Source organism: Scardinius erythrophthalmus (assembly GCF_964197995.2).
Source record: "Scardinius erythrophthalmus genome assembly, chromosome: 4".
In the NCBI taxonomy this organism is placed as follows: Eukaryota; Metazoa; Chordata; class Actinopteri; order Cypriniformes; family Leuciscidae; genus Scardinius; species Scardinius erythrophthalmus.
Genome location: NC_138224.1, coordinates 9,140,398 through 9,166,778, shown reverse-complemented (window position 1 = coordinate 9,166,778; position 26,381 = coordinate 9,140,398). Strand labels below are relative to the sequence as shown.

The window sequence follows — 26,381 nt, the reverse complement described above, 5'->3', positions numbered from 1 at the left end:
GAATCGAGAGTCAAGAAGGCTCTAGAAGGGGTAACGCCTCCGATCCGGTGCCCAACGAACTGCTTATTTGTGCCGGAGGAACTACGTCCAGACGTTATTCGGTGGGGCCATTGTTCTAGTCTAGCCTGTCATCCAGGAGTTAGTCGCACCCTCTATTTGGTCAAACAACGATTCTGGTGGCCGCTTATGGCTCGCGACGTTCACGATTTTGTTTTGACTTGCTCAGTTTGTGCTATTGGTAAGTCGTCTAATCGACCCCCAGATGGGTTACTCCAACCGCTGTCGGTGCCTTCGAGACCCTGGTCCCATATCGCTCTAGATTTTGTTACCGCCCTCCCACCCTCCCAGGGTAACACGGTACTTTTAACCGTGGTGGACCGATTCTCGAAGGCAGCCCACTTTGTTCCCTTGCCCAAATTACCCTCAGCCAAGGAGACAGCGGTTGCAGTCGTTAATCACGTCTTTCGGTTACATGGCCTCCCGACAGACGTGGTTTCCGACAGGGGTCCCCAATTTGTGTCCAAATTTTGGCGAGAGTTTTGTAAGTTACTGGGGGCGACGGTCAGTCTGTCTTCCGGGTTTCACCCTCAGAGCAATGGTCAAACTGAGAGAGCCAACCAAAACCTGGAGAGAACCTTGCGATGTACGGCTGCCAGGAATCCTTCCTCCTGGAGTCAGCAACTGCCTATGGTGGAGTACGCCCACAATTCGTTTCCAGTGTCAGCTACGGGCCTATCTCCTTTTGAGTGTAGTATAGGATACCAGCCACCGGTATTTCCCAGTCTGGAATCCGAAGTCGCGGTCCCCTCCGCTCACGCCTTTGTCCAGAGGTGTCACCGCACATGGACAAGAGCCCGTGAGACTCTCCTCCGTGTGCGGGCGCGCACCAAGGCCAAGGCCTATCGCCACCGGTCTAGGCCTCCCGTATACGTCGTCGGTTCCAAAGTGTGGCTTTCTACTAAGAACATTCCGCTCCGTATCCAATAAACTGGCTCCTAAATTCATTGGCCCGTTTTCTGTCACCAAAATTGTAAGTCCGGTGGCAGTCCGCCTCAACCTCCCTCCAGTGTACAGGAGAATTCATCCGGTATTCCACGTGTCCAAAATTAAACCCGTTTTTTTTTTCCGCATTAATCCGCCTGCCCCGGTTCCCCCACCGCCGCGACTCGTAGATGGGGAACCATCCAATTCGGTCCGTCGCATTATGGACTCTAGGCGGAGGGGACGCGGATTCCAGTACCTGGTGGACTGGGAAGGTTACGGTCCGGAGGAGAGAAGTTGGGTTCCAGCTCGTGACATCCTGGATCACTCTCTTATCGATGATTACAATCGACAGGTAAGGGAGTCTGGGAACGCCGTGAGGCGTTCCTAGAGGAGGGGGTACTGTCACGGTTGTTGAATGCATTGTTTCCTTCTTGCCTCGTGTCGTTGTTGTTTATGTGTGAGTGGGCGTTGTCCCGCTCACGTGTCTGTCAGCGCTCCAGCTGATCATCATCATCATCACAATCACTGTTCACAGCTGCGATTCATTTCCATTCCCTATATATACTCACACCATTCTCTGTTCCAGTGTCGGATTGTTTGTTGAGGTCCTGTGATTGCCGTGTCTGTGTTTCCCGCGGAGTTGCCGTGTCTGTGTTCGCCTGCCTTGTCTTCCTGCCGTTCTTGTTCTTCGTCATTGGGTTCACCGCACTCCAGCACCAGGATCGGGATTAATCACCGTCACAGCACCAGCGCACCACAGACCATCAAGTCCCTGCACGAGCCTGAGTCGCCGCCCTCCGTTGTTCTGAACTGTTTGTCTGACCCTTTTGAGCTTAATAAACACTTTTGAGAACCTGCAACTGTTTCCAGTTTTGTCCGACCATGACATCCTCTTCCTCTATCTCCTTCTTCTCCTCTTCCTCTACCTGGGCCTCTTCCTCTACCTCCTTCTCCTCTTCCTCTACCTAGGCCTCTTCCTCTATCTCCTTCTTCTCCTCTTCCTCTATCTCCTTCTTCTCCTCTTCCTCTACCTGGGCCTCTTCCTCTACCTCCTTCTCCTCTTCCTCTACCTAGGCCTCTTCCTCTATCTCCTTCTTCTCCTCTTCCTCTATCTCCTTCTTCTCCTCTTCCTCTACCTGGGCCTCTTCCTCTACCTCCTTCATCTCCTCTTTGAGCTCCCCCTCTCATTCTCACTCTTCTTCTTTTTCTTCTAGCTCCTTCCATCTTTGTTGAAGACAGGTGAACTCACCTGCTGCCTTTTATAGCACACCTGAATGCTGCGTTTTCAAATTAGCACATGTGTGCTTCCACACCTGGTGGTTGTGTTTATCCAGTTTGTTCATTAATGTGGTCATTGGCAATCCATGGCTTTGTAATGACAAGAAAGTAACCTCACAATCCTTAACTGTGTCTAAGGTGTGAAAATGTGTGTAGAGTTTTACAAATCACTGTGTGTAATGTTTTGCAAAAAGGGTGAAGCAGACATTGTGTGTAATGTTGTGCAAATCTGTGGAGGTGTTTTGCTCCTTGGAGTAGAATTTTGCAAATTGTGTGGAAATTTTTATTTTAGTGTGTAAACAATCATAAAAAACTGTAAATACAGTACATTCGCTAAGACAAGGTAAACATATAAATATATTCCATCTTTTCTTTTCTTCTTATCTAATCATATTAAAAAGAGTAAACTAATCCAGTTACCTCAACATGAAAGTAACATGATAATACTGAATTATTTTATTTATTATACCTATATTACTTCAAGACATGCAAATAAAGAAACACAAACAGCATTTTTGTATTGATTCTTAAAACAAAGTAATAAATAACAGAATACAAAAAACAACAACTGGGGGGATTACAAATAATGAGAATTACATTACACTGAAAAAAAGAAAATAATTGCAAACAGATAATGTTTTTAAGACTTTTTTGTTCTCAGACAATATATAATTGAAAAGAGGTATTTTTTTAAAGTTCTTTGATAAAAACAAGAAAGAGAGGTTTAGCATTTAGATTTATGAATGTGGAATTTAGGAATTTGTGGAATTTTATTGGGTGAAGCAAAACACAATTTGCCAACAGGAGTATTGACCAAACTCAGAGAGACTGGAGTAGAGATCGAGCACTTCTCAATAATAAAGCAAGAACACCTGAAGGGATTGAACCCTTCAAACATGAACAGCATCAAGATAGATGGATGTGACGCCAAGTTCGCTATAAAACACGGTGAGTTTCGTTGTAATGAATGGATACATTGTATTTCAGTCGTGGACATGGATTGAGTTGGAATTGTTGATATGCTAAATCAACTCAGTAATGTAGCGGGAATGTTCAGATGAAGTTCAGACGGAATGGAGCAGGCGCGATAAACTGAGTTCAATAGAAATGTATTTACAATAAAATCACTGACCAGCACACGTATAATTATGACCGCCGCTAGCGTAGCTAGCGAAAGCGGTCATATAGGGATTGTCAAAGTTTTTTTTTTTTTTTTTTTCGTCACCTTACTGAATTTTTCGTCAACGATACCAGGGACACCGAAAGCACCGGGGAACATGAAATTTGGTGGGCATGTAGCCCCACTAGACTTCTAAGGAAAAATTTCGTTTGGTCCCCGGGGGCCACTCCCCCCCCGCGCTGGGCCCCCCCAAACCCCAAAAAATGCAGTTTTTCCTAAATAACTACCTGAACCGTGGCACAGAGGATGAAGAAATTTTTATGGTATGTTGGTCTACTAGACTTTTATGGAAAAATTTCATTTGGTCCCCGGGGGCCACTTCCCCCCCCGCGCTGGGGCCCCCGTAAATTTTTCGTCAACGATACCAGGGACACCGAAGCACCGGGGAACATGAAATTTGGTGGGCATGTAGCCCCACTAGACTTCTAAGGAAAAATTTCGTTTGGTCCCCGGGGGCCACTCCCCCCCCCGCGCTGGGCCCCCCCAAACCCCAAAAAATGCAGTTTTTCCTAAATAACTACCTGAACCGTGGCACCGAGGATGAAGAAATTTTTATGGTATGTTGGTCTACTAGACTTTTACGGAAAAATTTTGTTTAGTCCCCGGGGGCCACTTCCCCCCCCCGCGCTGGGGCCCCCGTAAATTTTTCGTCAACGATACCAGGGACACCGAAGCACCGGGGAACATGAAATTTGGTGGGCATGTAGCCCCACTAGACTTCTAAGGAAAAATTTCGTTTGGTCCCCGGGGGCCACTCCCCCCCCGCGCTGGGCCCCCCCAAACCCCAAAAAATGCAGTTTTTCCTAAATAACTACCTGAACCATGGCACCGAGGATGAAGAAATTTTTATGGTATGTTGGTCTACTAGACTTTTACGGAAAAATTTCATTTGGTCCCCGGGGGCCACTTCCCCCCCCCGCGCTGGGGCCCCCGTAAATTTTTCGTCAACGATACCAGGGACACCGAAGTACCGGGGAACATGAAATTTGGTGGGCATGTAGCCCCACTAGACTTCTAAGGAAAAATTTCGTTTGGTCCCCGGGGGCCACTCCCCCCCCGCGCTGGGCCCCCCCAAACCCCAAAAAATGCAGTTTTTCCTAAATAACTACCTGAACCGTGGCACCGAGGATGAAGAAATTTCATTTGGTCCCCGGGGGCCACTTCCCCCCCCGCGCTGGGGCCCCCGTAAATTTTTCGTCAACGATACCAGGGACACCGAAGCACCGGGGAACATGAAATTTGGTGGGCATGTAGCCCCACTAGACTTCTAAGGAAAAATTTCGTTTGGTCCCCGGGGGCCACTCCCCCCCCGCGCTGGGCCCCCCCAAACCCCAAAAAATGCAGTTTTTCCTAAATAACTACCTGAACCGTGGCACCGAGGATGAAGAAATTTTTATGGTATGTTGGTCTACCAGACTTTTACGGAAACATTTTGTTTAGTCCCCGGGGGCCACTTCCCCCCCCGCGCTGGGGCCCCCGTAAATTTTTCGTCAACGATACCAGGGACACCGAAGCACCGGGGAACATGAAATTTGGTGGGCATGTAGCCCCACTAGACTTCTAAGGAAAAATTTCGTTTGGTCCCCGGGGGCCACTCCCCCCCCGCGCTGGGCCCCCCCAAACCCCAAAAAATGCAGTTTTTCCTAAATAACTACCTGAACCGTGGCACCGAGGATGAAGAAATTTTTATGGTATGTTGGTCTACTAGACTTTTATGGAAAAATTTCATTTGGTCCCCGGGGGCCACTTCCCCCCCCCGCGCTGGGGCCCCCGTAAATTTTTCGTCAACGATACCAGGGACACCGAAGCACCGGGGAACATGAAATTTGGTGGGCATGTAGCCCCACTAGACTTCTAAGGAAAAATTTCGTTTGGTCCCCGGGGGCCACTCCCCCCCCCGCGCTGGGCCCCCCCAAACCCCCAAAAATGCAGTTTTTCCTAAATAACTACCTGAACCGTGGCACCGAGGATGAAGAAATTTTTATGGTATGTTGGTCTACTAGACTTTTACGGAAAAATTTTGTTTAGTCCCCGGGGGCCACTTCCCCCCCCGCGCTGGGGCCCCCGTAAATTTTTCGTCAACGATACCAGGGACACCGAAGCACCGGGGAACATGAAATTTGGTGGGCATGTAGCCCCACTACACTTCTAAGGAAAAATTTCGTTTGGTCCCCGGGGGCCACTCCCCCCCCGCGCTGGGCCCCCCCAAACCCCAAAAAATGCAGTTTTTCCTAAATAACTACCTGAACCGTGGCACCGAGGATGAAGAAATTTTTGTGGTATGTTGGTCTACTAGACTTTTACGGAAAAATTTCATTTGGTCCCCGGGGGCCACTTCCCCCCCCGCGCTGGGGCCCCCCTAAAAAATTTTTCGTCAACGATACCAGGGACACCGAAGCACCGGGGAACATGAAATTTGGTGGGCATGTAGCCCCACTAGACTTCTACGGAAAAATTTCGTTTGGTCCCCGGGGGCCACTCCCCCCCCGCGCTGGGCCCCCCCAAACCCCAAAAAATGCAGTTTTTCCTAAATAACTACCTGAACCATGGCACCGAGGATGAAGACATTTTTATGGTATGTTGGTCTACTAGACTTTTACGGAAAAATTTCGTTTGGTCCCCGGAGGCCACTTCCCCCCCCCCGCGCTGGGGCCCCCGTAAATTTTTCGTCAACGATACCAGGGACACCGAAACACCGGGGAACATGAAATTTGGTGGGCATGTAGCCCCACTAGACTTCTACGGAAAAATTTCGTTTGGTCCCCGGGGGCCACTCCCCCCCCGCGCTGGCCCCCCCCAAACCCCAAAAAATGCAGTTTTTCCTAAATAACTACCTGAACCGTGGCACCGAGGATGAAGAAATTTTTATGGTATGTTGCTCTTAAGGGCCCACATCAACCTAGCCCATAATCACTCATTTGTGATTTGCGCCCCTCCCATAAAAAATGAAAATGCAATATTATTCTGCTTTAATCGCCCCTATCTTCAGTGGAGATGTTCAGAACTGCACCATATTTCATGTGTATGATTAACTTGACATCTTCTGGGGGTATCCTCTGCTAAGTTTTGTAGAATTTCATCCATGGGGGGGGGTATAAAATAAATTCATTTATGTGCACATTTAGTGACTGTACACTCATCGGCCTGTAGATGGTGCTGTTGAGCGAAGGGTTGCTGGTTTAGGATGATACTGTCACACACACACATGCAGGAATACAAACAAACGCAAGCATGCACACACACTGACATCCACACGCACAGACACACACCCATACACACACATACAAATCCACATGCACAGACACACACACACACACACGCGCACACATGTACCCACACATACATACACGCACAGACACACACACACACACACACACACACACACACACAGACACAAACACACACACACACACACACACACACACACACACACACACACACACACACACAGACACACACACACAGACATGCACATACTATTACTTTTTTTTAGGTATATACATAAACACGCAATACAGCCAAATTACTCCACGTCATTTAGTTTTGTGGAAAGCCAGTGCAGGCCTGAGCGGCGGTCATATTTTGTACCGTGATGCGGTACATCTAGTTAATAAGGAACTGCAGGGAGTAATGCAGGACTACTGAGTTGTAGGTTAGACCGGGGACAGTTGCAACACTTTTTGCATTTCTGTGTTACTCAGAGACTATTTGGACTAGACCAACCAAATTTGTATATATTAAACTTGTATCTGTCTGCTAATTACCCATACCATTTAAAGATGATTATATAAGACATATCGTTCACAGTATTTATTTGAATGGAAGAAGCCAGATGTTGCAACTGACCCCAACCCAGGGACAGTTGCAACATGTTAAAAATACCTTTAATTTCATTAATTAACTTAAGCTATTTGTCTCAATGAGCATAGAATTCTGAAAATATTACCTGTTTTAGGCCTACTATAATAGTGTTATTTATTTATACAATAATATTATTGTAGACTATTATTTATTTAGTCATATTTATCAAATAACAGTTATTGAGTTTTGTTTGTTCATGTGTAGAACATAGGCCCATAGATTCAGTGTGCAGGTGTTACAGTCTAACTGTGCATGTTCAGTATGAGTGTCACTCTGGCTTGTTTCTGATTGGAGAAAAATGACATGTTGCAACCATCCCCTGTTGCAACTGTCCCGGTCTCCCCTACTACATTAACACTTCAGCTACTACTATTAACTAATATAGAAACAAGCTTAACGAATCAGTAAGTAATATCAAATATAGGAGATAGTTCCTAATTAGGTAATCAATAATTAGGCTATGAGATTAGCCTCATTAATAACTATTAACTAACTGACAAATTATAAAGAACATTAGCTTGTGTCTGAGACGTAATCAGTCATCATTTTTAATCTGAATATAGGCTAGTCATAAAGTGCATCACTAATTACTCAAGTGAAATTTCCTCACTATGCAGGAACTATAGTGATTCTAAAGTGTTACCCTTAATTTGAATATCAACATTTGATTGGTCAAATATAAACCTTGCTGACATGGTTACTACCCAAGTGCTGGAATGTCTGCAAAAGCAAGTTAAGAACCCTTACATTCAGTCTAATAAAATTGCTAAGGTCTTATTTCTAATACAAACAGTATTACATGTTCATGTGATAATTATTTAATGCAACAATGTGCAAGTTTCTTCATTCTATTTACAAAAAAAAATCAAGTTTTGTTACTGTCCCAATTTACCTTAAAGTGTTAGATAAAATGGGACAGTAGCATTCAGCTAAAGTGGGACATCTAAAATAAAAGGTAATACATTGCTTGATGTGAAAAGTTGTTTTGTTTTACAGAAAATGTCACAAAGCTATAGGCAGAAAGAAAAAGAAGAAGAAAAAAACATGTCGGCCAAACAAGAGAGTGAAGTGGAGTGAAGAAAGAATGAAAAAAAGAGAAGCTTTTTACTGAAAGGTCAAAGGTTATTGCTGGTTCCAAAACATAGACTGCACCCAGAGCTGTGCATGAAAAATCATCATCAACAACAACACAATCAGTAGTGCGTATATGTTTTAATAAAGTTATTATTTTACATTTTGAAAATTTTCTATTAAAAAAAGGATTTGTTCAATATCCTGTTGTAAGCAATAGTGCGGAGCCTCTGGGACGTGGTGGTGGAAAATATTTAGGGATGGGAGAATTAAAAATATTTATATAAATATTTTGCGTTCCCTTGCATAATTTCTTTACATATGAGTCCAAGTTCAAACACTATGAAAAACTCCATTAACGTACGGAGCTCTGAAACACTGCCAGCGGGACATTGAACAGCAAGTGTCTGTCCCGAGCACACAACAGGTTATGCGTGGGAATGCAAAATATTTGAAAAAAATTATTATAATAATTCTCCCATCCAAATTTTTTCCACCTCCACGTCCCTTCAGGGGCTCCATACAATTGTATTATCCAATCACAAATTAGATAAAAATGTGTGTCCCTCTCCCAATTGAACTGTCCCAATTTACCTTAATAATTAACAAGGTAATTTACAATTTCTGTCAATAAAAATGTATGCTATGAGAAGCTGTAACATGGACCAGACTCTTTTCTGCTTCTCTTTATAATAAGTGTTTTGCTGCCTTCTGCTGGAGGAATTATGCATTGCAATATTAAACACATTACAGCTACAAATGTGTTGGATATAATGCCAAATTAATATATGTGGAAAAGAAAACAATGTTTATTTACAAATGTGGTCTGAAACTTTTCTGTTTGTTGTACACAACCATTCCAGTTAATTTAATAATTTATTAACATACTGTTTATTGTGCTCTTGGTTAGAACATAGTAACAGTATAGTAAAATACATTTAATATTAGTCAAATTTGTTCCAAAAAAACAAATGTTTTTGTGTGTGAAGTAAAGCTTCAGTAAGTGAGCAGTCAGTCATCAGTCTTGTATGTTGTGTGTGCAGAGACAGGCTTTGATGCTGAATATAACCTGTAGTGTTTCTCTATCAATCTCCTGTAAGTTTAGTGTGACTTTCTCTCCACGCTGAAATATGACTGGCACGAGTCTGTCCTCAGTGAAGTGTCTCTCCAATTTCAATGGGTTATATGCACTGTAGTGGATCAGAGACTGCACTGAAAGACTGCAGATCAGATAGCCAATATGTTCAGTACTGTTATAATAATCATGATCTTGATGCTGGTGTCGTCTGTTCAGGTAAGCTTCCCCTCAACTTATTATCACTCCTTCATAATTCTCACTCAAGCAATGTAATGTTTCTGTATGCTGTGTGGACAAACTTAATCAGTGTCAATTTTATGAAACATGCAATCTGTTTAATTATTTTGTGCATGATATTATATTTATCCCCATTCCTTATTTTCTTATAATAAAATATAATGCAGAGAATCCTCACTAAATAGGCCTATGTAATGTCTTTTTTATTATTCACAGTCTGATTTGACAATCTTATTGACATTCTTTATTTAATGAAGATTATAAAATGACAGATGAAAAATAAAATTACAGATAAAATTAGCGCAGATTAAGTGAATTAATGAAATACAAAATGTCAAAAATTTAATTACGATTTTTCTAGTGTTCCAGGTGAATACATGTGTTTAATTAATGATCTGTCTTTATAATTCAAAGACTCAGAGCAACGACTTCGACTTGTGGACGGGTTTCACCTGTGTTCTGGGAGAGTGGAGATGTTTCGTACAGAAGGATGGGGTTCAGTGTGTGACGCTGCCTTTGACCAGCAGGATGCAGAGGTTGTGTGTAGAGAGCTGGACTGTGGGGCTCCTGTACAGGTGCTGGGAGAAGATGCTTTTGGAAAAGGAAAGGGTCGAGTTTGGTCAGAGGAGATTCAGTGCAGAGGAAATGAGTCTCAAATAGACGACTGTTCACGATTATCTTTACAGATACACAGCTGTTCCCATGACAATGATGTGGGAGTGATTTGTTCTGGTTAAGTATTAACATTTGGTATTTATTTAGATAAATTACATACCTAATACTGATGTTGTATTGCTCAATTATCTGGTATTATAGATTATCTCAATCTATTCTAGTTTCATGTTTAAATAAGCTGTCGGTTCTCTGCACAGGTTACACTGACCTCAGACTGGTCAATGGAATAAACGGCTCAGACTCTTGTTCTGGAAGAGTGGAGCTTCGGATCCTCAATGAATGGGGCACAGTGTGTGATGCATGCTGGGATATGAGAGCTGCCAGTGTCATCTGTAGACAGCTGAATTGTGGGATTGCTGTGTCTGTTGTGGGATCAGACTGGTTTGGAAAGGGAAGTGGTGAAATCTGGGCTGATGTGTTTGATTGTGACGGGAATGAAACAAAACTCTCAGAATGTTCCGTCTCTTCATGGAGTCGAGCTGAATGTTCTCATAGACGAGATGTTGGAGTCGTCTGCTCTGGTGAGCAAATTCACACCATGATGAAGTCATTGGTTTCAGATTAAAATGTAGTGTACATTTGAGATAAATACTGAATTACAAATAAATACTCTCTCCAGGGAGTGAAGCTCATCTGAGGAACTGCAGCTCTCCACAAACTCTCAACTGCAGCTCCACACAACAGCTGTCAATCACCTGCCTTGGTGAGAACAACAACATCTGGGCAGATTCTTCAGTTGTTAGTGATCAATAATGTGTTTTTCTCTCTCTGAATATCAGGTCGCGGGTCCATCAGGCTGGTGGGTTCTGGGGGAGACTGTGCAGGGAGGCTGGAGGTTTTTCACAGCGGCTCATGGGGGACAGTGTGTGATGACTCCTGGGATATTAAAGATGCCCATGTGGTGTGCAGACAGCTGCAGTGTGGAGTGGCCCTCAGTAACCAGCAGGTACCAGCCTGGTTTGGTCCTGGTTCTGGACCCATATGGCTGGATGAGGTGGAGTGTGAGGGGAATGAGACGTCCCTGTGGAACTGCTCTTCTCCAGGCTGGGGGAAACATGACTGTCAACACAAGGAAGATGTAGGAGTTGTGTGCTCAGGTGAACAGTAAAGTAATGTGATTCATTTTTAAATATATAATTTCAAATGTTTAAAGGAATAATGTACAGGTGGTCATTTTTGCAAAATAAACACTAGGATCATCAGAAGTGGATGGGTCATATTTTACAACAAAGTCCATCTTACTGTATGATGGTCTGATAGACAGCGCTGCCATGGAGGCTGCTACTTTTTAAATATTTTTTCATTGACCAAACCAGTATAGCAGCATGCATACCTCAAGACCAGGGAAAATCAGAGACAAGGCGGCAGAATCATGACAGAACCCCTCCCCTAAGGAGCGGCTTCCAGACGCTCCCTAAGGGAACACTAAACACATGACATGACAGACTGAGACAAGGACACAAACCAACAAAACATGACAAACAACAACAACAACGGCAAACATGAATAAACAATGACAGGAATGGGGTGCAAAATCAAAAACAATAAACAAGGCAAAGGAGGTGGAGGAAACACACAGACCCTCAGGGGCAGTCCAGGGTGGATGAGAGGACTAAGGGGAAACACAAAGTCCTTAGGGGGCAATCCAGGGTGGATGGGAGGACTGGGGGTCTTGGGTCTCCGGGACGAGGGCTGAGGACGGGGAATCCGGGGGGACTTGGCTGGAGACGCATGAGGGGATGACTTGGGGGAAACAGTCCGAGGCTGGGAAATGACAGGGGTGCTTGGGGAAACACTGGGCAGCCAGACAGGGGTGGAATCTGACACAGGAACAGAAACAGAAAGCGGCGGGACAGGAATCTTGACGGGGGATACAGGAGGTGACCCAACAGGAAACAGGACAGGGGATGCTGTGGGTGACTGTGGAGCAGAAGCTAGAACTGAGTTCCCCGAAGACGGCTCAGTATCATCGCTCCCCATCTCTGAATCGGGGAGATCGTCGTCGGCAGCTGACTGGGGTACGGCGCTCACGGCAGCTGACTGGGGTACGGCGCTCACGGCAGCTGACTGGGGTACGGCGCTCACGGCAGCTGACTGGGGTACGGCGCTCACGGTGCTCTTGGAATCAGTGGACTCAGGACAAGACATGACTGACTTGACGGGGACTTCAAGAATCTGGACAAGACGTTTAAGGTATTCAGACATTGTCTCGGCAGCGACGAGGACAGGCATCTTCTGATGAGCAGAAACCGACCGCAAGATAGCTTCAGCAGCTGAATCGGCCGCTGCTCTCTCTGCAGCACTCACGACTACAGACTCGGGAACGGCACTTGCAGGAGCGGGGTCTGGAACAGTGCCTGGGACAGCGCTTGCAGTAGCGGGCTCTGGGACGGCGCTTGCAGTAGCGGGCTCAGGGACAGACAGAGACGGAGAATTGGAGGCTCCCTTCCTCCTCTTCTTTCTCCTAGGTCGCGGTGCGGAAGTGATAGCCGGACTAGTGACCGGTTGGAGAAGCTCAGCGGGATCTGTGACCTGAGTAGGAAGGGCAGTCTCAGGCAGCGCAGACTCGGTCAAGGATGACTCTGACAGAGAATCCCACGAAGTCCGTCTTCCTCGTTTGCCACGAAGACCAACGGGTGTGGATGAGACCACGGGAGAAGTGGAGAGGGCCTGCTCACCTTGAGAAACGACAGCCAGGACCCGACCCTCCAGGATCACGGGCAGCTTGGCTGGTGGCGACAACACGGTAGGACTCTGCGGCTCCTTTTGACAAAGACAGTTCACCATGTCCCGGAATGGGCGGTGGACCAGCTTCTCCCGTTCAGCCAGAGGTGGGGGAACCTTGAGACCAGCAAGGAAGTAGCGATTAAGCAGGATGTCAGGTAAGAAAAACCTCCTTTCTTCTGCGACTTGAGCGTACTCCTTCAGCAGCAACTCTCCCTGAGGGGGAATTGGGAGCTTGCCTCCCCTCGAGTCAGAAATGGTCTTGAGCCACCACTCTTTAAGAAGATCCAATTGCTGATCGCCAGAAGACAAATGGTCTGCTGGGTTCTGCTTTGGTCGGTACATTCTGTTATGTGGATGATGTGGAGATGAACCCAATTGCAGACAGTAGTCACAGGAACACAGTTTATTGTACAAATAACAGGAAAAACAAAGCCCACGAGGGGGCAAAACAAGACAAGACAGGACTACGAGTGACTAAACTAGACAAAGACTCTGACAATTAACTAGACTATAAACAAACAGCAAAAACAGAACTTTCTCTACAGGATTTCTCTTTGACAGGATACTCACAAAGCTTCACAAAGAATAACACGCAATGTTAGACAATGTACCAACACAGGACAGAGAACATGAGGGGATTAAATAGGGAGCAAACTAATCAGGAACAGGTGACACAGGTGAAGCAATAATGACAAAACGAGGATAACAAGGGGGCGGGGCTGGGTGACGAGATAACACAAGCACATGGCCCAAACAAATGGCCATGTGCTTGGACATAAAACATGGGCCTGTCATGATCCTGCCTCAAGACCAGGGAAAATCAGAGACAAGAAGGCAGAATCATGACAGTAAGATTTTTAATTTAAGACTGTTTTCCATAAAAATGTGCATTTAAACAAGAATTTACTTGCATTTAAAAATCATAATCAAATTCATAAATGCAATCCACTAATCATACATTTAAAGTCATCTTATAAGTTTCTGTGTTTTGTTGTGAATGGTGTCCTGAAGCTGGTCAGTGATGTTGCTGTGTGTGATTTAGATCATGTTCCTCTCAGACTGAGTGGAGGTTTGGGCCGGTGCTCTGGGAGGCTGGAGGTGTATCATAACGCTGTGTGGGGTTCAGTCTGTGCTGATCTGTGGGACATCAGCGATGCTCAGGTGGTCTGCAGGCAGCTGGGTTGTGGAGCAGCACTGAGGGCTGATGGGAATTCAGTCTTTGGTGCTGGTGAAGGTGTTACTCCCCTCGAGTTTTAATAAAGGCTCAAGTCGTTCCTGGGTTTTAACGGGCATTTATTTGGTGACAGAATCTTCAAACATGTCTTGACATGTTCCTTTATTGCCATATATTACCATATTGCCGTCAGAACTGGTATAAATAAAACACAGAAAGCATAAATTAACCTTAAATTCGTGACATACTTGCAGACAATAAACGAAATTACAGAAAACAAATAAATAAAACAAATTTATGCCATGTAAAATAATATCTTAATTGGTTTGTTACAAACACAGTCGTGTAATACAAATAAATGACAAAGACAGAAAATATACCTCATTGGCCGCATGATCCCGAGAGGGTAAACTTAGATGAGGAATACATCTTCAAACTTCACATACACAACTTATATGGAAACTTTTAAATCTTCTTGGGGCTTTTAGACCGCAGGCTCGCAAACCGAAGCACATTTCTCTCTCTCTGCTCTTAGCGAGTGCACCCATGCAGCGTCCCCATAGCAACAAACTATATTACCACACGGAACAAAAAATAAGTTCCCTCCTTTTTACACAAAGTTTTTAAACAAAAAGAAATAAACATGAAATTATTATTTATTGGCCATGAGACATCTTTATTTAAATCATATGATTTTTAACCTTATATATTTATATATATATATTTTAACTGTGAACCATATTTAAGTGAAATATATGAGTTGCCTTTGACGACAGCTACACTTCCACCAAATCACTTGTGATTTAACCAATTAACTATGTGTGAGCGATTACTGTAAGTTAAAGTTATGTTAGTCAGCTTCAAGTAATGTGACTGTCTTGTGGATAGGTCTCTCCAGATAGACTGGTTTGCTGAGTCTCTTTCCTTGGTCATCTAATGCTGAGTTGCTGATCAGCAACTGGACCTTCCGCACACATCCATCTTCAGCTGGATACACCGTGGCGACTTTAGCCAGCTTCCATTCATTTCTGGGTGCGTTATCGTCTTGTACAATTACTATATCATTGACTTTCGCATTTCTCTTTGTCTTGTGCCATTTCTGTCTTTGTTGTAAACTCAGTATGTACTCCTTTTTCCATCTGTGCCAAAATTCATTGGCAAGGTATTGGACTCTACGCCACCTCTTGCGGAGGTAAAGGTCTTCCTTTACAAAGTTTCCAGGTGGAGGCAAGATGATTGAGGACTTCATTGTCAGAAGCAGGTTGGGCGTAAGAGGCTGGGGACCTGTTGGGTCGCTGAGTAAATGTGCTGTCATAGGTCGGCTGTTTATGATTGCCATCACTTCATAAAGATAGGTCCGTAAGGATGAACTGTCGAGTGTTCGGGATGACTGATCCAGTATGGATGTTAACACACTTCTGATTGTCCGGATTTGCCTTTCCCAAACTCCGCCCATATGGCTAGCAGAGGGAGGGTTCATGACAAACTCGCAGCCTAGTTGTTTAAGGCATTCTTGATCCATTTCCTTTACTGCTTTCAGGAATTCACACCTCGCTCCAACAAAATTGGTGCCCTGATCTGATTGAAGTTGACGAACGTTTCCACGTAGGGCAATGAAGGCACGAAGTGAGTTGATGAATGCATCGGTTGATAGATCATCAAGTAACTCTATGTGCACTGCACGAGAACACAAGCATGTGAACAATAGTCCATAACGTTTCAGCTCTTTTCGACCTTCTTTGATGTAAAATGGACCAAAACAATCCATCCCACAATACGTGAAGGGAGGAGTTGTCTCCATTCTTTCACGCGGCAGGTCTGCCATTCTCTGCTCTTCTGTGTGACGTCTAAACCTTCTGCACTTGACGCAGTGGTAGATGACTGAGGACACAGCTTGACTACATCCAAGGATCCAGATACCATTTGATCTCAACTCATTTATGGTCATGCCACGCCCCTGATGTTGCACTTGTCTGTGATAGTGATCGATCAGTAACCTTGTTATGTGACTGTTTTTTGGTAAAATGACTGGATGTTTGATGTGTGGATGCATGGCAGCATGCTCTAATCGACCTCCCACTCTAAGAATGCCCCTGTGGTCCAAGAAGGGATTAAGTCGGTACAGCCTACTGGTTTTGTCTTTGGTCATCTCCCTTTGTGACTCAAGAACATTGATCTCTTTGGAGAAGACTTCCCTTTGTACAATGAGCATGATGGTAAGCTCTGCATCCTGTCTTTCCTCGAGACTTGTGGCTTCATTGGTTCTCTGTATTGTACCCTTAAACTCCTTGAGAAATCTTTGGAGTCTGGCAATTGCTTTCACTAGTCTTGTCCAGCTTGAAAACTTAAGGAAGTGATTAGTGAAAGAATCTGTTGTGGTTGAGGTCTGGTGCACAATGACCTTGCGCACTTCTGGATCTTTGGCATCAAGTTCGCTCACCTTAACCTCACCGCTTGGAAGCTCTTCCTGCCAGAGAAAATCTGGACCACTAAACCAATTGGAAGCAATGAGCTCCTTTGCTTTAAGCCCTCGTGACGCATGGTCAGCGGGATTGTCTTCTGACATCACGTATTTCCACTGGGTTGGGTTTGTACTTTCCTTGATGCGCTGTATGCGGTTAGCTACGTAGATATGAAACCGTTTTGCGTCATTGTTGATGTATCCTAGGACGACGTTTGAATCTGTCCAGAAGAACTCTTGGGTGTCTTCAAGCTCCAATTCTCCTCTGAGCATGTCACTTGTGCGTACTGCTACAACTGCTGCGGACAGCTCGAGTCTTGGCACAGTGGTTACCTTTGTGGGGGATACTCTGGCCTTGGCCATGACTAGGACGCAGTGTATCTGTCCTGTTGTGCTGGTTGCTCTTAGATAAGTACAGACTCCATACCCTGTGACACTTGCGTCTGAAAAATGGTGGACTTCATACTTGTGAACTGTTTTGAAATCAACTGGTAGGTAGCATCGCTCAATCTTGACATTGGCTAAGTTCTGTAGATCCAAAAGCCAGGACTCCCACCGTGGCCTTAGTTCACTTGACAGTGGCTCATCCCAGTCAATCTTCTCACGGCACATTTGTTGAAGTATTTGTTTCCCGAGTAGGACGAAAGGCGCCACAAAGCCAAGTGGATCGAAGATAGAGGCAACTGTGGACAAAACTCCTCTTCTGGAGAGAGGGCGCTCATTCACGACTACTCGAAACTGGAAATGGTCTGAAGAGACACACCATTTGACGCCTAGAGCTCTCTCAATCTGTTGTTCGCCAAGAGCTAGGTCTTGTTTCATTACTGTCTCTGCACAGTCTTCCTTTGGGAGGGATGCCAATACTTGTTGGCTGTTTGATATGAACTTATGAAGTCGCAACTTGCCTGTATTGCAGAGTTGTCTTACTTCATTTACCAACTGGATAGCCTCTTCTTCTGAGTGGACACTTATTAGGCCATCATCCACATAGAAGTTTCTCTCAATGAAACGGATTGTGGCATCACTGAAATGACCTTGCCCTTGAGCTGCAATGTACTTGAGGCCGTAGTTTGCGCAGCCGGGTGACGAAGCGGCTCCAAACAAATGAACACGCATACGGTAGACGGAGGGGTTGGAGTAGAAGCTTCCCTTATCCCACCACAGAAATCGGAAGTAGTCTTGATCTTCTGGCTTGACATGGAATTGATGAAACATGCGTTCTATGTCGCACATAACCGCTACTTGACCCTTACGAAACCGACATAGAACACCTACCAAGCTGTTGGTCAACTCTGGCCCAGTAAGCAGAAAGTCATTTAATGACACACCTTCGTACTTTGCCGAGCAGTCGAACACGACTCTTATTTTTCCAGGTTTCTGGGGGTGGTAGACCCCATGGTGAGGGATGTACCAGGAGGGGCTTTTGTCCAGTTCGTCAAATGGAACCTTTTCTGCATCTCCACGTGTTATTGTTTCATTCATGAATGTTGTGTAGTCTTTGTGGTATTGCGTGTCTTTCTCAAATCTTTTCTTTAGACATTTGAGTCTGTGTTCGGCACAGATTTTATTGTCTGGTAGATTTGGTCTGTCCTTCTTAAAGGGCAAGGGCAATTCGCAGTGACCATTTGCTTTCATTTTCACTCCTTCCTCCATTATGGAAATGAAACGCAGATCCTCTTGGGAGAAGTGAGAGTCCTCCACGCGGCGTTCATTGAAATCGGACTCCAGTACTTTGATCACATCTAGTGGTGTGACTAGCTCTTTGACTTGTGTACGACAGACGTACATGACTTCATTTGGTAAGGAGGTTGGTGACTGAACAGAAGGTGTCACTTCTTTGACTATAACTCTGTGGCTGCTTCCTATAGCGTCACCATAGTCCACACAGGGATCAGTACCGCCGACTATAGTCCAACCAAGGTCTGTTCTCTGAGCGAATGGTTCATTGTCCTTCCCCGACACCACTTCTCTGGGTATCAGAGCTTGCGAACAGTTGTACCCTATAAGCAGGCCGACATCACACTCTATCATGGGAGCGATCTCTTCAGCAAGATGCTCTAGGTGAGGCCATGCTCTTGCTATCTTAGGTGTGGGAATATGACTTAGATTGGCAGGGATAAAGTCTCTTGTGTATGTCGTTGGGAGAGGGATTCTCTTAGATGTGTAGAAGCCTCTGACTTGTAGCCCAAATAGCTTTTGACTTGGAATGACTGTGTCCCTGGATGACAGGGTAGAAAGTTTCAACTGCACTTGTTTCTTTTCTGTGACTAAAGCGTCCGCCTTTTCTTGAAGAACAAATGTGGTGTCGCTCTGACTGTCCAGAAGGGCATAGACAAGAACCTCGTGTTCTGAATCGCTTGTTGTGGATAACCAAACTGGAATGATTGTGGATGTGAGATCACTGTTAGTGTTTTGTACAACACGGTTGGATATTGCCTTGTTTGGTATTTCTGTACTTGATTGTTTGGTTTCCCTTGTGTCCTTTTGTTCTTTGTCAGAATCCTTTGTCCTTTTGACTTCCTTGTCACGTTCCTGATGTAAGCATGTTGGATGTTTTCCTTTGCATGTGTTACAAATACTTCTCCTTTCACATTTCTTTGAATGGTGTCCAGGGCTGAGACATCCAAAGCACAAGCCCTTTGTTTGTACAAACTTGACTCGTTCAGTAATTGACTTGTCCATGAACTTTCTGCAAACATGAATTCCATGGTTTGGCCTTTCACAGAAGATACACATCTTAATGTCTGGTTTCTCTTCTGAGCTGCTTGCAAGCACCTTTGCACCAACACTTCTGGTCTTTGGGGTCTTTGTTTTTTCAGAGTCACTTGCCTTTAGTGCATGAAGCGACGTTACTGGATTGCACGCTATCTTGGCCTCTCTTGTGACGAAGTCGACAAAGTTGCTGAATGTTGGAAATGACCCGCTTTCCTCTTGAATCTCAATGACTTTTCTATTCCATCTTGCTGTCAACCAATCAGGAAGCTTGCTGAGCATTTTCTGGTTTTCGCTGCAGTCGTTGAGAACTTCAAGATTTTTAATCTGGAACATTGCTGCTTCACAGCCTCTGAGAAAGTCTGAGAACTCTCGTAGTTCAGCACAGTCCTTTGGTCCTATCCTTGGCCACGATGTGAGCTTATCCCTGAAGGCTTTGGCGATTACAAATGAGCTTCCATACCTTTCCTCCAGAATGTCCCATGCTGCAAGATACGCTGTGTCCGTCCCCAACAGAAAATAGCTCTCAATTGCTTTTCTTGCTGATCCACCAATATATTTGCGGAGATAGTAGAGCTTTTCATTTACTGGGATGTTCTTCCGGTCTATCAGGGTTTGAAAGGACATTTTCCAATCTTTGTATTTGAGTGGGTCTCCAATGAAGACTGAAGGTTCTGGTACTGGTAAACGGCTTATGTTGATTGACTCTGCTAACGCTCTGGCTAATGCAGTAGTGCTATCTTCTTGTGTAGCATTGGTTGCATGTTGCCGGCTTGTGGCCTCTTGTGGCACAGTGCGTTGTTGCAGGTTAGCAGTGGGTTGTGCAAGGTGAAATTCAGGCAAACTAACCAGGTAAGATGCAGCTTTCTTAGGCTTAGACTTACTGTGTAGAAGGTCTGATATTTCTTCATCTGAAGTTGATTCTTGTTCGTAAACTTTCAGACGTGCTTTGGCGGCTTCCATTTTCTTGACAGTTTCAAAGCGCTCTATCTGCCTTCGCTTTTCTTCTAATATCTTTTGTTTTTCAGCATTTTCTGCTTCTTGTTGTGCAAGTCTTTTTCTGTTTTCAGCTTCAAGATTTTCAAGTTCCCTTTGCTCACGCTGCATTTCTTGCATCACTTTCAAGGTGGCTTCAATTGCAGCCAGTTCTGCTGCTGCTTCTTGTTTCTTCGCAGATGACTTACTCAAATGACTTGAATGTGTGATTGCACTACCCGCACGTTTGGACCTGTGAGATGCTGCTGATTGGAACACCGAGCCAGCCTCACTCCAGTGAGTTGACCTTTTAGCTGGGTATTTACCACTTTCCTCTTCTTTAAGAATCTCTGTTGCTTGTTCTATTATCCTTACAGAAACAGCATGACATGTGTCTACTCTGCGACGGGTATCACTGTCAGGAGTGTCGTAACTGCGCAACTCGTGATAGGTTTGCTTTACTTCTCCTGAAGCATTTTGGACCCTTACGATGTGATCCTGTAAGCTTGCAGTGCTAGGTGCATCAAGTGCTCTCTTAGCTTGTTTGGCAACCACTTTCCATTTGTCATAATTGGTCTTAAAGCGACACTGAAGCTTATTCATTCTTTCTTCATGTAGAGCTTGGCCCTTTTCAGTAAGCTTTCTGGTTCTTTGGCTTTTTCTCAAAGCATCTTCTTCAGCTGCTTGAATTGTATTTGCCTCTTGCTGTGGACTTGAGTCTACAGTTTCTTCATCGGGGCTTGCTTGCTCCTGCAACTTCACAGCTTCGCTTCCTTGGACTTCAGGCTCAGACATTTCACTACTTGAGCTGATGTATGTGTATTGACTTAAGGTCAAATAACTTGTGTGTTTGTAAGGTTGCCTAAATTATTGTAATGAACTATGGGATATAATACTTTTAACTGTAAATATTAACTCTGTTAGAATTAACTTAAAAATGTGTAAACACCTTAATGCAAATTATGAACTGTATTCACCTTGTATGAAATAAAGAAATGGCCTTCAATGTAAAAAAAAAAACAATATGACTTGCCCTTTAAAATGCCTTAGTGCACCTTTAACTTAGCAAATAACTTGTGATTAGATTTGCAATTAGTTTGTAATAATCACCTTACAAAGAAATAAACATACACTTAAACTTAAACTTGAATTGCAGAAACATACACTTCAACCTCTTTTAGCACTTTAGAGTCCCTTTAAAGTTAGCAGGATTAAACTACTTCTTAACATTTAACTTGTTTAAATGTGTTACTTCTTTGTAGCTTGACCCCACGACACTTCTGGACTCCGGTTGCCACTTGTCGGGTTTTCCGTGCACGCAGTTCGTGTTGTCTTTGATGCTCGTGAGCGTAGTTAACGTTGTAACGAGCTGCTCGTTAATGGCTCCGTTGCAACAGGCACCGCTCTCTTCTCCTCCAGCACAAAGCAGGCTGAGTTCTGACTGTTACTCCCCTCGAGTTTTAATAAAGGCTCAAGTCGTTCCTGGGTTTTAACGGGCATTTATTTGGTGACAGAATCTTCAAACATGTCTTGACATGTTCCTTTATTGCCATATATTACCATATTGCCGTCAGAACTGGTATAAATAAAACACAGAAAGCATAAATTAACCTTAAATTCGTGACATACTTGCAGACAATAAACGAAATTACAGAAAACAAATAAATAAAACAAATTTATGCCATGTAAAATAATATCTTAATTGGTTTGTTACAAACACAGTCGTGTAATACAAATAAATGACAAAGACAGAAAATATACCTCATTGGCCGCATGATCCCGAGAGGGTAAACTTAGATGAGGAATACATCTTCAAACTTCACATACACAACTTATATGGAAACTTTTAAATCTTCTTGGGGCTTTTAGACCGCAGGCTCGCAAACCGAAGCACATTTCTCTCTCTCTGCTCTTAGCGAGTGCACCCATGCAGCGTCCCCATAGCAACAAACTATATTACCACACGGAACAAGAAATAAGTTCCCTCCTTTTTACACAAAGTTTTTAAACAAAAAGAAATAAACATGAAATTATTATTTATTGGCCATGAGACATCTTTATTTAAATCATATGATTTTTAACCTTATATATTTATATATATATATTTTAACTGTGAACCATATTTAAGTGAAATATATGAGTTGCCTTTGACGACAGCTACAGAAGGTGTTGTGTGGCTGAACAGAGTCGAGTGCAGAGGGAATGAGATTCACCTGTGGGACTGTCCTCTCTCCCTGAAGAACCACACTGACTGCTCCCACAAAGAGCACGCTGGACTCACCTGTGCAGGTCACAGAAACACACTGACCAATATTAGTCATTTTAATGCTAATAATCTTTGCCTATTGGCATGATTTTTAATGTGTTTGTGTCTGTTTTGCCAGATTTGTCAGTGTCCACTACTCCTGCCACAACAACATCAGCTTCTCCTCCAGTTTCTCAGACAGTGCGCTCAACATCAGTCACTCCTCCACAAACTCCTCCAGTGTCTCTCTCTGTGCTTGTGGTTGTACTGGGAGTTTTGCTCTTACTGCTCTTAGTGCCACTGCTTATACTGATTCAGCAGAACAGAGTGATGAGGAGAGGTAGGAGACATCCAGAGACTGTCATATTGTGTGTTATTCAGTGTGTGATCAGTCATGTGTTGTGAACTGACAGCAGGTTTGTCTGTCTACACTCACAGCTCTCTCTAAGAGGAGACACAGGACGACGACTGAGGCCGTTTATGAGGAGATTCATCACAGACACAATCACTTCACTCAGAGAGGTGAGACATGAGCCGTGAATCTTATTTAATATGATTAATAAGTGAGTCTGTCAGACACTTGATGTTCATCTATTATTAGTCCTGTTAAACCCCCGGCTTTAAACCAGAGAATTCCTCACAGAAAACCACAGAGCTGTGTGTGTGTGTGTGTGTGTGTGTGTGTGTGTGTGTGTCTCTTCCTGTGTGTATTTCTGGAAGGCAGTGAGGAATGGGTTCATGTGAGGATACATGTGTTTTTCTAATAGGCCTAAAACAAAAAACAAAAAAACTGCCTCAAATGCTTTTAAAGTGTCAGTAATTAATATTTGTGTTGTGTTGTAAGTAACACAATGCTTCATGATCCAAAGGAGAAATGAGGATTCAATCTGTATGGAATGATGAATATGTTTCTGACTGTTCTGCTGTCCTTTAACAGGAAGTCTCGTCTCTGAAGAACTGCATTCTGGGTATGAAGATGCTGATGAGTTTCTCTCAGGTTAGAGAACTGAAGTAGATCCAAATCAATAATTTGATTTCAAAATGTAAAAAAAAATATTTACACATTTTAACACTAATTTGACTCTTCACAATACTAAAACTTTTATCTTATTAGAAAAAGAGCTCAAGACTGCATATTATGATGATGTCACCAATGGCAGTGTCCTGAAAGGTCAGTGATCCCGCTGTGTCCCAATCAGAGGCTGTGTCCCAATCAGAGGCTGTGTCCTCCGGAGGTCGCATCTGAAGACTGCATAGCATACGTCACTGAGGCGGTCTCATTTAAGAACAATACCCGTTAGATGGCAAAGTAAGAAAGAAATTTCAGTATTTTACACCTCTGAGGAATAACAGTCAATTTTTATTACGGTTACTTCTCTTAAATAAGACATCCTTGATGAGGTATACAGCCTTCAAATGTGACGACCGGAGGACAGCCTCTGAATTGGGACACAGCTAACATTCATTACCCAAAACCTGCAACAGTATATTTTACTTTTATTTTGTTTCCCAAAATATAAAAAATGCCCAAATTATACATGTTTTGATGCAGAAGAGATGATGAAGGAAATCACACCGGGATACTATGATGATGTCATCACTGATGGACTGAAACCAGATCGTGAGACAGGTGTCGTTCGGTTATTCTATAATAGGAAGAAACATTTAAAATATATTCAGATCTCTCTCTCTCTCTCTCTCTCTCTCTATATATACATAATTTTCACGGTGAAAATTGTCTCATGTTAAATTTACAGAATACACACCTGAGAGCTATGATGATGTCATGACAAGTGGACAGAACTCTATCAAAAATGGTGTTTACTTTTTATTGTTATTGGTGTATTTACCATAATCCTTTTACAGTGATTTATAATATTATGTATTAATCCCATTACATTGTAAGATAAGATATGATGCAATGTTTGTTCTGTCTATATGTTCATGTGTAGTGGACACACCAGAGCATTATGATGATGTCATCATTAATGGACAGATCTTTCGAGATGTAAAAGGTGAGTCACACAGAACTGCATTTCATGATCACCTTCACCCACTAATATTGAACATTTCTACCATTAATGAATCATCACGACTTTATCAGGAGTAAATCTAATAATCTCAGACAGTCATGAGGTGAAAGAGATCAATGACATCATTAATGACACAAGCTGATTTACAAACTACAATGTGAGGTTTTTATTTCACATGTGAATCAGAGGGAGATCAGGAGGAGTATGATGATGTGAAGAACAGCAGTGAAGATGAGAGGAACCTGTTGGGTAGGTAATTGAACATTTCTATAACCTATATCTGTTCTTATTTGTTATGTTTCTCATTTAAACTACATCTTGATGTAAATATTACAATGAAAATTATCAGTTTGCTTTTGATTTTAAAAACAGACTATGATGATGTGGAGGAGGAGTCAAATAAAGGAGGAGCCATATGACTAACTGACCACACCCACTGCCTCTTCATCCAATCATATTACAGTTCCTGGAGATATGGGCGTTTCTTAAACTGCTGTTAATGATTCATGTTTTTGTTATCTGAAATATTTTTCTATAACAGGTTACATGCATTGTAACACATTTTGTAGTATTTGTATTTTATTATTTGGCCGATTATTTTTTATTTTGATATCAATATTTTTTTACCTAATAAACAAAAGATACCATTTATTCATTACATTTGTCACTATATATTTTAAAAAGCAGTTAGAGGAAATGAGAAAATTATGCAAAACACTATAAACATTTAAAGTTGTTGAAAAAACGGTTAAGCAGTTCAGCTGCGGACAGCATTATCTACCTAAATAATGATAAAAGGGATTTACCACTCAATAAATTATTATTAGACATCACATTTTACATGCATTGCAATAAATTTGTATTTTGCTGCTTGTATTTTAATATTTGGCCTATTATTTTTTATTTTGATATCAATATTTTGCCTAATAAACAAAAGATACCATTTATTCATTACGTTTGTCACAAATTATATATATATATATATATATATATATATTTAAAAAGCAGTTAGAGGAAATGAGAAAACAAAAAAACAGTTAGACAGTTCAGCTGGATTTGATTTATCAAAATGGATTTACCACTTAATAAATTATTATAAGGCATCACATTTTTCCATAAATTTACTGCCATAGTATTTAGTAATAGTATTTCTTGTGTACCGTCAGCTTGAATTAACTTAAGTAGAGCATAATTTAACCTTTTATTTAAAAAAAAGATTACTGTAAAGACACAGTTATACACATTATGTAAAAAAATAAAAAACACTCACCCAAACTGCACATTTTATTGTGTGATGGTGCATTTTTGGTTTAAAATGCTTTAAACAACTTGAAACAGTTTGTAAGTCTGATGTGAGTTATTTGCGCTGCGCTTGAATCTTTTGCAGCAATAGCTCCATCTGCAGGTTGAGGTTGGGCTGACCCTTCTTGGTTTTTCTCTTCAACAGCTGATATGTTGCTATTTTCTTCTCCTTGTATTTCTTGAGAGCCTCCTCACGCTGAGATTTATCTTTCAAGAATTCCTACAGAGACACACATAATTAAACATGTGTCAATCATTTAGGCAAAGAATGTAAGGGTGGTGAAAATGTGTATATGTACATGACATAATGGATCTGCCTTAAAGGCTTATTTGTTTATCCAAAAATTAAAAAAAATGGCATCAATTACTCACCCTCATGTCCGTTCCA

General features: G+C 42.9%; 1 protein-coding gene across 1 annotated transcript in view; it reads left to right on the top strand.

Moving 5' to 3' along the window:
- LOC308689067 (uncharacterized protein) overlaps window positions 1–26,381 on the top strand; it is a gene marked incomplete at both ends in the record, with an annotated part of 105,259 nt that overhangs the window by 34,182 nt on the left and 44,696 nt on the right. The window contains 15 exon segments of the mRNA XM_081362619.1: window positions 10,104–10,421; window positions 10,562–10,885; window positions 10,984–11,067; window positions 11,144–11,461; window positions 12,122–12,557; window positions 12,833–12,933; window positions 14,134–14,325; window positions 22,580–22,702; window positions 22,798–22,998; window positions 23,097–23,180; window positions 23,596–23,655; window positions 23,773–23,829; window positions 24,211–24,279; window positions 24,611–24,673; window positions 24,878–24,940. Of these exon segments, the coding sequence (XP_081218745.1) occupies window positions 10,104–10,421; window positions 10,562–10,885; window positions 10,984–11,067; window positions 11,144–11,461; window positions 12,122–12,557; window positions 12,833–12,933; window positions 14,134–14,325; window positions 22,580–22,702; window positions 22,798–22,998; window positions 23,097–23,180; window positions 23,596–23,655; window positions 23,773–23,829; window positions 24,211–24,279; window positions 24,611–24,673; window positions 24,878–24,940 (2,493 nt within the window).